Source organism: Thamnophis elegans, chromosome 14 (assembly GCF_009769535.1).
Source record: "Thamnophis elegans isolate rThaEle1 chromosome 14, rThaEle1.pri, whole genome shotgun sequence".
Classification (NCBI taxonomy): Eukaryota; Metazoa; Chordata; class Lepidosauria; order Squamata; family Colubridae; genus Thamnophis; species Thamnophis elegans.
In genome coordinates this window covers 12,399,904-12,413,994 of record NC_045554.1, presented here as the reverse complement: position 1 = coordinate 12,413,994, position 14,091 = coordinate 12,399,904, and the positions used below count along the sequence as shown (strand labels likewise).

Genomic DNA, 14,091 nt, shown 5'->3' with positions numbered 1-14,091 from the left:
ACACGGAAGCAAGTCCCTTTTTTTAAGTGCTGTTGTAACTTTGGACAGTCACTAAACAAACGGTTGCATGTTGAGGATTAACTGTAGCAAGAAAAGAAAGCCACGGCTTTTTTGAATTTGTAATCGAGGATGACCTTCTCAGATTGTAAAACAAGGGCGAATGGAAGATTGCACACAATGCAAAAGGTTCAAAAAAACCCACCCCAGGTATATCAACGGGATGAATTCTGTTAATTTTGCCATTGCTATTATATATTCCCCAAAAATCCAGTTTCCCAGTCTTGGCAAAACTGTCCCTTTTTCAGTGCTGAGCCAAAGCTATCCTTGCAGTCAGAAAAAAAGCATAGATCTTACTGAAGGTATTTTTCCTTCTTCAGTAAGATCAAAAAATGTGAAAGAATGCAATAAATGTTGGAAATAAAAATGGTGACGGTTCACAAAGATCTCTAGGTGCAAATGGGAATACATACCATTTATATAGCAAGGCAGATGAAGTAGGAACGCTTACATGGATTACTTTCTTTAAAGAGGAAAATATGTTTGTATTTGGACATCACTTCTGGAACTTGTGCTTGTGAAGAAGAAAAAAAGGAAACTGATCTTGATTTTGTCGGCTAGAAAATTTGATGTTATAGAAATGGCTAGTTATGTATTAAATGTGGAAAAGCAAAAAGTTGAGCCTGGAGTGTGTTTATCTTGTACTGAGCTAGGAAGGGTTGGAAATCAATGCCCCCTTTTCTTTCTTTCTCTCTTCCCTCTTGAATTTCACACCCCCTTTTCCCCATTCCCTTCCCTTCCCTTAATTTCCCATTCTCTTTTCCTTTTATTTTGTATTTTATATCATAATATAAACCTTTACCACCTTTAAAGCCCTCCATGGTAGTGGATCTGGGTACTTGAGAGACCGGCAACTACGCGGAGGAGAGCCTTTTCAGTAGTAGCTCTGACCCTTTGGAACGATCTCCCCGTGGAGATTCGTACCCTCACCACCCTCCAGACCTTCCGCACAGCCCTCAAGATCTGGCTATCCCGTCAGGCCTGGGGTTAAAGATTATAGTCTGTCCCCACCCAAATGATGAATGAATGTTGCTTTTATTTTAATTATATGTTATTTATATATGTCATTGTGTGTCTTCCCCCCCTATCTGTTGTAAGCCGCCCTGAGTCCCCCCAGGGAAAAGGGCGGCCTATAAATAAATTTACCATTTACCATTTACCATTTAATAATGAAAAAGAAAAAGCATGTATCTTATTAAACCATGATTGTCAAACGGGGAAATCAAGAAACCCAGGCAGTTAAAAACAAATTAGCAGAGTTAAACTTAGTGAAACTTAGTAATAATAGATATAACTAAATAAATAATTGATAATGATAATAATGTATACAATGTGTAGTGTTATGATAAGTAATAATTGGATATGAATATTGAATAATACCCATGAAAGGAAGATTAGAAATCCCTTTGGATTTTATACAAAAGTCAATTAAAAAAAAAGAATCAAGCTAGATACAGTTAAGTTTTGATTATTAAGGATAAAATGTTATGATACAGGATATAGTTAAATAAAGGAGGGATGACGATGACAACTTATATATACATGAGTATAATATAAGGAAACTAGATGAAAACTGCCAACAGCGATTTGGAAAGGAGGATTAGAAAGAAGGATTAGAAAAGTGTTTAGCTAGAATAGGACATAAGGATTCAGTGTTATGGGAGGATTTTAGAAATATTAAATGAAATGCCAGTATGTGGTTATGTATTAAATTTTGGTATAGTTTATGATGAAGGATGTTTAATTATAGTCAAACATAAATGGAGGTATAAGGGTAACATGTATAAATATTTGAGTTAAAATACTTGAGTTAATATGAATTATGCTTGATGACTGTGGAAGAGAGGCATGAAAACCTTTTGTAACCAACTGATACACTTTCTACAGTATGTATGGATGAGAATTTTTTTTATGTTGTTTCTTATGTTTAAAAATAAAAAATGCAAAAAAAAACCCCAAACCAAATTAGCAGTAGATATGGATCAATGGAATTCAAGGTGGGCTGGACTTAGATTTCGTGTGGGCGCAAAGGGACGCAAGACTGATGACGTGTTGGGCCCCTCCCTCATCGTCAGCCTGATCATCTCCTACAATGATATTCTTAATTCATTTGTTCTGGAACAATTCCTAGTAGGAGTGGGGGGAGGGGGAAGCCTGAAGTTTCAATTCACTTTCCCTTTAAAAACTTTTGAGTAATGTTGTGTAATTCCTTTTTTGGATACTTTTGATTTTTTCCCCCTTCTTCTTCTTCTCCACATGATGAACACGTCAGACAAATTGTCCTGTCTGTATCAGGCCGAGTGAGATCACGCCGGGCATTTTTCACGCACTATCTTGCACTGATTATGTTTACAAATTCCAGCAGGAGCTTTGCGGGCAAAGATCCATGCCATCTTCTTGCCTGCCTGTTGTTCATCACGAAAACAGAAGGTCAGCCTTGATAAACCCCAGATGCATTTGCTGTCAACTGACCTGTGTAGTCTCATTCACTGATTCACATTTACACAGGTCTAAGCACTGGCATTTCGGCTCAGTTTAGTCTGCCAAGAAGCCCCTGGGGAAGAGCCAAGCAGCTCCCAGCCATTGCTGCTCCTCCCTCCCTTGCAAATAAGCAATGCTATCCATTTTCTTGCCCTTCTCAAAGCACCCTAAGGGGACCTGACGAACCGCTGGCTGCCCCCTATTACGCGAGCAGGAGGGTTATTCATCCCCAGGTTTTCAATTATACACGCCAAAATGGAACCGTTTCCCACAGAAAACAAAACACGGGATCTCTCATCTCTCTCTCCTTCTCTCTCGTCTCTTTCTTTTTTCTCTCATCTCTTTCTCTCTTATCTCGATCTCTTTTCTCTCTCTTTCTCATCTCTCTTTTCTCTCCCACTTTTCTCTCTCACTTTTCTCTCTTTTCTCATCTCTTTTCTCTCTCTTTTCTCTCTCATCTCTTTCTCTCTCATCTCTTTTTTTCTCTCATCTCTTTCTCTTTCATCTCGATCTCTTTTCTCTTTCCCATCTCTCTTTTCTCTCACTTTTCTCTCTTTCTTTTCTCTCTCTTTCTCTCTCATCTCTTTCTCATTTCTCTCATCTCTCTTTTCTCTCTCATCTCTCTCATCTTTTCTCTCTCTTTTCTCTCTCTCTCTTTTCTCTCACTTTTCTCATCTCTCATCTCTTTTCTCTCATCTCTTCTCTCTTTCATCTCTCTATCACTTTTCTCTTTCTCTCTCATCTCTTTCTTTCTCATTTCTCTTTCTCATCTTTCTTTTTTCTCTCACCTCTTTCTCTCTCATCTCGATCTCTTTTCTCTTTTCCATCTCTCTTTTCTCTCTTTTCTCTCATCTCTTTCTTTCTCATCTCTTTCTTTCTCATATTTCTCATCTCTGTCTTTTCTCTCTCATCTCTCATCTTTTCTCTCTCTTTTCTCTCTCTCTCTTTTCTCTCACTTTTCTCATCTCTCTCTCTCTCATCTCTGTATCACTTTTCTCTCTTTTCTCTCTCATCTCTTTCTTTCCCATCTCTCTTTTCTCTCTTATCTTTTTTCTCTCATCTCTTTTCTCTCATCCCTCTATCACTTTTCTCTTTTCTCTCTCATCTTCTTTCTCATCATTTCTCATTCTTTTCTCTCTTATCTCTTTTCTCTCTCATCTCTTTTCTCTCTCATCTCTTTTGCATCTCTTTTCTTTCTCTCATCTATCACTTTTCTCTTTTCTCTCTCATCTCTTTCTTTCTCATCTCTCTCTCTCTCTCTCTCTCATCTTTCTCCCTCTCCTTATAATTAGAACTGCAGAAAAAACAATTGCTACCAACTTGCCTTCTATTGAGGACCTGCATACTACACGAATCAAAAAGAGGGCTGTGAAAATATCTACAGACCCTTCGCATCCTGGAGATAAATTGTTTCAACTCCTACTCTCAAAATGATGCTATAGAGCACTGCCACCAAGACAACTAGGCACAAGAACAGCTTTTTCCCTAATGCCATAAACTCTGCTAAACAACTAATTCCTACAACACTGTCAAACTATTTACCAACTGTATTATTATTATTATTCTCCTGCTTCCTCTTACCTATCTCCTTCTATAACCTTGTTGCTTGTATCTTTATGATTTATATTGTTTAATTTAGTTTCCTGGTTAGATTTATGTTGATTGCTTATTTAGTATCCTATGACGATCACTGTGTTGTATCTTATGATTTATGATGAATGTATTTTTATGATGATTATGATCATAATTTATCACTTATAGCTTTATGTACACTGAGAGAACACAAATTCCTTGTGTATCCAATCACACTTGGCCAATAAAGAATTCTATTCTATATGCCCCTTTTTCTGCTTCTGGCAAAGAACAAAATGTGCTTTGCATCTCCAGAGAGCCTGCCTGTTTCCTTGGACGGCGGTGCCCTGGTACTCCGATGCTGCTCTTTGCTGGAGCTTCAAATCTGTGAGACGTTCCTTTGAATGGCCAACTCTGGAACTTAGCCCCCCCTGCCCCAATCCTTACAGCATTTTGCTAACAAATAAACAACCCAAAAGGATGTCTGTGATAAGAAGGAGCGGTGCGGGAGCCGAGATAATGATTGCACCAGGGGAAAATTTCAAATCCGGCACTTGATGTGCCTGGTTTCCTTGCACTTCTCTCAGAGCCTTATTTCGTGGCCTTAGGCAAATGCTAATTTTTGATTGTTAGTCTAAGGCGATGGGGATGAAATCTGCCAAACCTTCTTAAAATGCAAGAACTCTGAACGGGTCTCCCATCTGCCTCTTCTCCCCTAGGCCTGTTAGTGCTCTTCATTTAGGATTTTTTTCCCAGCAGAAATATAAGTAAACCAAGCAGACTATTTCTTTGCCTACCCAAAATGGCTACAGCAGGGGTGTCAAACTCAATTTCATTTCAAACTCAACATCAGGGTTGTCTTTGGTCTTGGGTGGGCTGAGGTGGGCATGGTCAGTTCAACGTCACTTGAGTCGGGGTGCCGAGTGCTCTGCCGCTGAAAACGGGCTCCTGAGCTCTGTTTTCAGCTGCAACGGCCTCCTGCTACTCTCTGCGAAAGGAGGGTCTCACATACCTCTCCAAACTCTGTTTTTGCTAGCAGAGGCACCATGAGCTGGTCCTTTTGTTGTTTCCAGCACACCCCGCGGGCCAGATCTAAGCACCCGGCAGGCTGGATCTGGCTTCCAGAGCCTTCAGTTTGACACCCCTAGGCTACAGTGAAAGAAATATTAAAGAAATGAGGGGTAAGAAATGGGAAGAGCTCAGCTCCAAGGAAGGAAACTATTCACCCACAAATTCAAGGATATTTCCTCAAACCTTTAGTTAAGACATTCAGAAGCTTCACTTGGTAGATGTTTGTGCATTTGCAATAGATCACTTGACAAAGTTGGACACCCTCTGATATAGACTGAATATTTATTTTCCAAATTTATGTGCGTGCAACAGGTTGAGATTTGAAAAAAGAAACATTTCATCTCTATCAGGGGTGTCCAACTTGGACCACTTGTGGACTTGTTGGTTGAGGACTTCTAGGAGTTGAAGTCTACAGATCTTAAAGTTGCCAAGGTTGGATACCCCTGATCTAAAATATATCAAATTCCTTACAATCTGTTGCCCCTCTGAATGCACCGAGCTACAATCTCCAGCTTCCCTGCCAATATTTCCAGGGTTTTGCTATTTAAAATCAAGCTTCAAAGAGGAAAGGGCCCTTGGACTTCATTGTGCAGGACAGTTGTCCATTTAGATCGAACAAACCAGTTTGAAGCCGGTCATTAGTTCTGTAACTTACAGAACAGAATACAGAACAACAGAGTTGGAAGGGACCTTGGAGGTCTTCTAGTCAAATCCCCTGTTCAAGCAGAAGATCCTAGACTATTCCAGACAAATGACTGTCCAGTCTCTTCTTAAAACCTCCAGTGATGGAACACCCACAACTACTGGAGGCAACACTGTCAAATTATTCACCAAGTCTGCATGGCTATTACTATTAGTCTTCTCATCATTCCTATCACCCATCTCCTCCCACTTATGACTGTGTGACTGTAACTTTGTTGCTTGTATCCTTACGATTTATATTGATATTGATTGTTTCCTGGTTGCTTATTTGTACTCTATGACTATCATTAAGTGTTGCACCTTATGATTCTTGATGAATGTATCTTGTCTTTTTACGTACACTGAGAGCATCTCCACCAAAGACAAATTCTTTGTGTGTTCAATCACACTTGGCCAATGAAGAATTGTATTGTATTGTATTGTATTGTATTGTATTGTATTGTATTGTATTGTATTGTATTGTATTGTATTGTATTCCATTCATTCCAATATCCTCTCCTCTCCTCTCCTTCATTCCACCATTCTATTCTTCATTCTAATATTCTATTCTATTCTATTCTACTCTCATTGTTAGGAAGTTCCTCCTTAGTTCTAGGTTGCTTCTCTCCTTGATTAGTTTCCACCCATTGCTTCTTGTCCTGCCCTCAGGTGCTTTGGAGAAGCACCTGAGGGCAGGTGCTTTGACTGCCTCTTCTTTGTGGCAACCCCTGAGATATTGGGGAGACTCCTATCCATCTCCCCTGGTCCTTCTTTTCATTAAACTAGACACACCCAGTTCCTCCAACCGTTCCTCATGTGTTTTAATCACCAGTCCCCTAATCCTCTTTGTTGCTCTTCTCTGCACTCTTTCTAGAGTCTCCACATCTTTTTTTACATCGTGGCGAGCAATCCTGGATGCATTGTGATCACTTCAGGTAATCCTGATACTATCAGCATAGAAACTTTAGTTTCTGTATCATAGAAAAAAAAAAGGCATGGAACCGAGGAAAGCCACAAGCCAATGGAAAATCAACAAGAATTATAATATATGTCTTAATTTCCTTAATTGCTCCCCTAGAGACCTTCTGTTCAATTCTAGTTCACTCTGCTTGGCAGATATTAAAATTGCCCAGGTGATTTATCCACAGGGTCTTTGCTGACGTCTTATTTAAGATGAGTCAAAAGGGTTGGAGAAAATCCCAGATAAATTATTCCAATCTACCACTAATTTTTTCCAGTCAAAAGCTATTATGTTAATAATTTATGCTGTTACTTATTATAAATATGTCCAGCTTAATTGTATCCTGCTCGAAGGGATATGTTCCAACAGACAGATTTGATCAAGGAGTGACAAGGAAGAAAGAGGATTATCCGTTTTTCATTCCAGATTTTAAGGTGTCTCTTGCAGGAAATAAATCAAATCAAAGGTTGAGGGAATGAATGAGAATTAACAGATGCAGCTTTTCACTGTGGTGTTTTAGATCACAAATGTTTAGGCATGCAAAAACAGGACTTGATAAACTTTGTGGTGAGAATAGCAACTTTGGTGGACTCATCTATAAACCTGGATTACTTAAATGGTTAATTAATTGACATGAGCTGAAATAATGTTACTAAAAGGTCAAGTTCAATCCTGACTAGATCCAGAAAGTGAGATATAGCAATAGCACTTATATACTGCTTCACAGTGCTGTACAGCCCTCTCTAAGTGGTTTACAGAGTCAGCCTCTTGCCCCCAACAATCTGGGTTCTCATTTTACCCACCTTGGAAGGATGGAAGGCTGAGTCAACCTTGAGCCTATCAGGATCAAACTGCTGGCAGTGGGCAGAGTTAGCCTGCAATACTGCATTCTAACCACTGGGAAGGAAGGAAGGAAGGAAGGAAGGAAGGAAGGAAGGAAGGAAGGAAGGAAGGAAGGAAGGAAGGAAGGGAAAAGGAAGAGAAATAGCACTTAGACTTATATACCACTTCACAGTGCTTCACAGCCCTCTCTAGGTGGTTTACAGACTCAGCCTCTTGCCCCCAACAATCTGGGTCCTCATTTTACCCACTTCGGAAGGATGGAAAGGCTGAGTCAACCTTGAGCCTGGTGAAATTTGAACTGCAAAACTGCTGGGAGCCAGCAGTCAACAGAAGTAGCCTGCAGTACTGTACTCTAACCATTGTGCAATCGAGGTCTATCTGTTCAACGAGCAATGACTGTACATTTCCTTGCTGACGTATCTTCTGCAAGCTGAAATTTCCAACCTAAGTATATTGGATTAAAAGCCAAATGTGTCATCAGAAATCCCAGGGCTTCCTGTGGTCCTCAAAAGCTTTGAGGGAAGCCCAAAGAATCACTTTAAAAGCCAACACTTTTATCATTTGAGAACAATGTGAGAGAAGGCGAAAAATGTTCAATGAACGTGTTTCATTTAATTGCCTTTCTGCTAGTTGAAATAAGAGTGGTGGTATAGATGGAGGGGTGTCACAGGTGTGATGGAATGTAGTCTGGATTCCCAGATGGGAAGGGCTGCTTCCCCGAGAGCAAAGAGGAAGTGGAACTTGGATTGTCTGGTAGTCAGGAAGAAGGCAAAGATGGATACTCCCTAGCAGTTCATAGAGCTCGTCTATAGTTATGCAGATAGTTTTAGTCTGTCTCTCAGCGAGCAACAATAAAGAAACTACTTGGAAGTCGCTGAACCAGTGGTGGGTTCTGGGCGGTACGGCTCGGTACGGCCGTACTGGTGGTAGCCGGGAGCAGCAGCCACCGTACCGGAACGGTGGCTCGTTTGGCTCACCTGCATTCCTTGCCTGTTTTTGAAGCAACTGTGCCAATTGCGCAGGTGCGCAAAGCATGCGCAACCTCCACCGAGCAGCTGGGTGTTGCAGGGTGGTGGCATGCGCCTGTGTGCGCAGTGTGCTTGCCTGACTAGAACATCCAGCCCTGTGCGCAGCATACCAGTTGCAACGGGATCCGTAACTCACTTCCACTCTTCAGCAAACGTTTCTCTTCCTCCTTCAGCTTATTTTGCATCATGCGCAGGGTATTTTCTGCTTCCTGTAAGGGAAGATCAAAATTAGGATAGTCACTGCTGGAGAATCCCTCGACTTAGGAGACAACCAGGATGGGAGAAAAGGCTTTGGAAAGACAGCTTAGGCCCAGAAATTGAGAACTGATATGCAGTCTCAGGTTCCACCGTAAGAAAGAATATTTTTTTTAAAAAAAAACACCTTACAAATGTAGTGAGGAAAGCATGTTGGCTAAGCCTAAGAAGAAGGGGGGGAAAACTTCAGGCACTAGAGACATAATTAAATCCCATTTTTATTATTTCAGGGATACCTGAGAAAATACAGTATTTTATCTTTGTGGCTGGAATATTATAATTGCCTTTGGGATTAACCGAATAGTATAACCACCAGCATTTAAAGGGAAGAAATATGTTTAAATTATTGAATTTCAAAAAGAGCCCCAAAATAGCTTTATGGTGCTCTGTAATGCAGATCTGAAGTTTCATATTAAATATGTCTTAGTTATGTGTTTAACGCACACATATTCACAGTCAAACACAAAGACACATGGAAGGATATGTCAATGTCAGGAAATGGCTACTTAGTTCTAGGTTAGATCTCTCCTTGATTAGTTTCCACCCATAGCTTCTTCTCCTGGCCTCAGGTGGTTTGGAGAAGAGATCGACCCTCTCTTCTCTGAGACAGCGCCTCAAGTACCAGAAAATACCTATCATGTATCTTAACCCTTCTCTTCATTAGGATAGGCCTGGGATCGGCAATCTTAAACACTCAAAGGTCGTAAACAGAAGTCCCCTGTTCAATTCTGGAGCCGACCGGAAGTCCGGTTCCCCCACCATAGAGTCTCCTCCCAGCGTGGCGTCCTTTTTCCTCTGCCAACCAGAAGTCCGGTACCCCCACCATAGAGTCTCCTCCTAGCGCTGCATCCTTTTTCCTCTACCTGTCCTAACCAAAAGCCCTATCAATTGTGGAGCCGACTGGTGACAGGGAGCCGCAGCAGAGGGATGAAAGAGCCACATGCAGCTCCAGAGCCGTGGGTTGCTGACCCCTGGGATAGGCAGTTCCCTTTCCTCCCTATGTGTCTCATAAGTCTCCTGGAGTAGAAGACCACTAAAAAAATTCCCCTCTTGCCTGAAAAACAAACTTTAAAAAAAAAAATCTTGTATGCCTCCGTTTTCTCCTGTTCATCTTCGATCACCGATTAAATCCACTTTGCAGCATGTTTACGGTTTGAGAGAGATGGGCACTTAACATCGATTAGCCTCTGTATAATACCTAAGTAAGCTCTTAGACTGAAAAATGGGAGACTTAACTGAGAATACAATTTATCCTTCCTGCAAGCAAAGAAACCTACCTAGCTGTCAAATGCCACATTTTCTAGCTGTGGGAATGGAAACTTACAGGGAAAAATTCAAGGAATTTTTGCCAGGGAGATTCAAATTTTTAAGGTTGCAACTGCTTCTCTGTGCTTTACCAAGGTTTGGTATGTGATCCTAGCAAAAGGTTTACAAGGTAAAGGTAAAGGTTCCCCTTGCACATATGTTCTAGTTGTTCCTGTCTCTAGGGGGCGGAGCTCATCTCCCTTTCAAAGCCGAAGAGCCAGCGCTGTCCGAAGACGCCTCCGTGGTCATGTGCCCGGCATGACTCAACGCCGAAGGTGCACGGACCACTGTTACCATCCCACCAAAGAGGGTCCCTATTTTTCTACTTGCATTTCTTACGTGCTTTCAAACTGCTAGGTTGGCAGACCTCCCGTAACAGGAGCTCACTCAGTTAAGCGACGCTAGGGATTCGAACTGCTGAACTTCTGATCGACAAGCTCCGCGTCTTAGCCGCTGAGCAAAAAGGCTTATAGGAGGCTGTGTTTTTTGCCTGACAAGTTGACGATATATCAAATTACACTGACATAAAACAAGGATGTTTGACTCCATTGCATTCACATGAAGCTTTTCTTTTTTTAAAGAAAAACAGATCTATAGTTCTCACGGTTCAAGCTTTTGATCTGGGATGGCACGGCGACGGTATGCAAATAAACAAACACGATGCACAAAAAGCTGAGTGGGATGGTGTGTTCTCTGCTCCACACATCACAGGCATTTGCCTTGGCAAGTCCATTTTTGCTCAGGGGCGCGGGACGACGATAAATATCCTGAAATCTGTCTCCCTGCTTCCAACCTAACGTTCTGCAAAGTGATGGGATCACAGCTTTGTAGAATTAACAACCCAAACTTTAAGTTCTGGGCAGAACTGATCCAGGTATTGAAGGGGGAAATTCAGGTTGTCTCTGGTATAAATCATATTATCTGTTTTCCTTCTATCTTGGTCTTGCTTTAATTTGCACCACAGGAGGCTTCCAGCTGGTGATGAAGCCAAAGGATCTTTAGCAATCAATGTTGACAGGGCCAGGATGAAAATGTTCATTTATTTCTATTGATTATGTACTAATTAATAGCCTGTTGAATATCCTAGACCTCTTCTCTTCAGTCTTTAAGCTGAGGAGGGGGAGGAGAAAAAAAAACTCTTGGAAGCGCTGAGGTAATAAATCATTTTACAGAAAATTATAAAAGGAGAATGCAGATCCTGGAAGTTGGATTAGACTGGAGTTTGAATCGCTATCTCCCAAAGAAGGTTGGAAAGCTGAAAAGAAAGGCAGCTGCAGAATAAAAAGACCAGTTAATGAGGTTGATCAACACCAAAACTCCGCAATGCACGATCTTATTTATTCCACAGGGTTCTTTACAAAGCTGCCTTCACAGCTTTGGTGATTCTGCAGTGGTGTCCTGGTGCCTTCAAGTCACTGCTGGACACATCCATAAAGTCTGCATTGCCTTGTTCTGTTCTTCCAACGTACAGAAGCTGTGGCTCCTTACAGATGACAGATTAACAGAGTTGGAAGGGACCTTGTAGGTCATCTAGTCCAGCCCCCCGCCCACCCAGCCCAAGCAGGAGACCCTACACCATTTCTGACAGATGGTAGTCCAGCCTCTTGTTGAAAGCTTCCGGTGAAGCTTTCCCACAACTTCCAAAGGCAACTTCTGTTCCATTGGTTGATTGTTCTCACTGTCAGAAAATCTCTCATTTCCAGGTTCCATCCATTCTTCCTTATCTGGCCTTCAGGTGCCTTGGAAAATAGCTTGACCCCCCTCCTCTCTGTGGCAGCCCCTCAAATATTGGAAGATTGCTATCATGTTTCCCCTGGTGCTTCTCTTCCCTAGACTAGCCAGGTCCAGTTCCTTCAACCATTCATCGTATGTTTTAGCCTCCAGTCCCCTCATCATCTTTGTTGCTCTTCTCTGCACTTTTTCTAGAGCAGTGTTTCTCAACCGTGGCAACTTGAAGTCCTCTGGACTTCAACTCCCAGAATTCCCCAGCCAGCTATGCTGGCTGGGGGATTCTGGGAGTTGAAGTCCACAGGACTTCAAGTTGTCAAGGTTGAGAAACACTGTTCTAGAGGATCAACATCTTTTTTATAGTGTGGTGACCAAAACTGGATGCAGTATTCTAGGTGAGGTCTTACTAAGGCTTTATGGAGTGGTATTAGTGCCTCCCTTGATCTTGATTGTATCCCTCTGTTAAGGCAACTGAGGATTGCATTGGCTTTTTTGGTTGCTGCTGCACACGGCTGGCTCATATTTAGCTGGTTGTCCACTAAGACTCCAAGATCCCTCTCCCAGTTGGGCTCCCTTGTGTGTTCCTTCTGCTCTACAAGAAATTGACCTTCTCCTTAGAACCCTACTTGACACAACTAAAGTTAACTTCTGAATCAATGTTATAAGCCATGGCAGTAAGGGTGAGTGGTTCCCCTTCCTTTTGTTTTGTGTTTGGGTGTGCCTCTTTGTTGACTCCTGGCAACTTCCTGGACAAGTCCCTGTGTCAGCTCCGGCCAGCTCAGAGGACTGGAGCTGCCATTCCAGGAAGACTGGGCCAGCTGCCAAGACTCACCGTCCCACCTACACAAACTGAAGAAATTTCTGCTAACAATCCATGATTAATTGCCAGGTGGTTCCACTCTGGGTCACAAGGTGATGGGGGTGCTGCTTATCTTAATTACCAATGTAGCTATAGAAGGTGGTGGGAAGCACAGGGTGGCAGCTCTGACAATTTATTCATTGCCTTAGTGCTTTGTTGGTCAGTTGGTGCCGAAGGAAGAATACAAACTGCATTTACAAACCATTTCTGTGTTTGGCTGGTTTCATTAACCCTTCGGAACCTGACAGTTTGTCAGTTTGTCAACTTCCAATTAAAATATATATACCAGGGGGCAAGAACGTCTTAGCTGATGCCCTCTCCCGCAAACTATCCTGCAGTTTCCTTGACAAGGTTTCATTGCCTTCTTCTTCCTACGGCTGAATCAGAGGTACTGCCCAAGGTCATCCTTGTAGCCTAAGGTGGAGCTAGAACTCATGGTACCCTGTTTTGTAGCCTGATGACTTCGCTAGACACCAAAAGAGCTTCTTTGCTGAGGGAACCCCAAATATTTGAACTCGTAAAAGAGGAGGCAATCCCTAGGCATAAAGATTTGTGGTGAACACTGCCACTCGCTCTGCAATCCTTGGCTTTATCTATGTCAAAAGTGGGCAGATACAACTGGGAAGATTGAGCAGGCAAAGCTAAGTGACTGAGGTCCCAAAAGTGCTTTTTCAAAAGGCAGCTGGACTGCATTTTTCTGGAGGAGAAGGAGGAGGAAAATGAAGGAAGAAGGAAGAAGAAGAAGAGGAAGAAGAAGGAAGAAGCGGAAGAAGGAAAAAGAAGGAGAAGGAGGAGGGGCAGGGGGAGGAGGAGGAGGAGGAGGAGGAGGAGGAGGAGGAGGAAGAAGAAGAAGAAGAAGAAGAAGAAGAAGAAGAAGAAGAAGAAGAAGAAGAAGAAGAAAGGAGGAGGAGGAAGAAGAAGAAGAAGAAGAAGAAGAAGAAGAAGAAGAAGAAGAAGAAGAAGAAGAAGAAGAAGAAGAAGAAGAATTAAATAATTTCGCTTCTCATTCAAGAAGCTTGGAAACTTCATCTTCTTCCTCAAGGAATAAAAATTCCTTAAACATCCTTAAACATAAACATTTAATCTAAATGCTCTTTAATTAAAGAACATTTAATTAAACGTTAAAGGCCTGGTGACTGAAACATATGAAGAATGGTTGCAGGAATTGGGTACGGCTAGACTAGAAAAAAGAAGGACTAAGCGGGAACATGATAGCAGCATTCCAATATTTAAGGAACTGTCACAAAGAA

At 41.9% G+C, this 14,091-nt stretch overlaps 1 protein-coding gene across 2 annotated transcripts in view; it reads right to left on the bottom strand.

Annotated features, from left to right (window-relative positions):
- The window catches only part of CLUAP1 (clusterin associated protein 1), a 57,584-nt gene that overhangs the window by 8,002 nt on the left and 35,491 nt on the right, over positions 1-14,091 (bottom strand). For both annotated transcript variants that reach the window (XM_032231233.1, XM_032231232.1), the window contains exon 9: positions 8,831-8,903. In XM_032231233.1, coding sequence (XP_032087124.1) covers positions 8,831-8,903 — 73 coding nt within the window. The remainder of the gene's footprint in view (positions 1-8,830; positions 8,904-14,091) is intronic.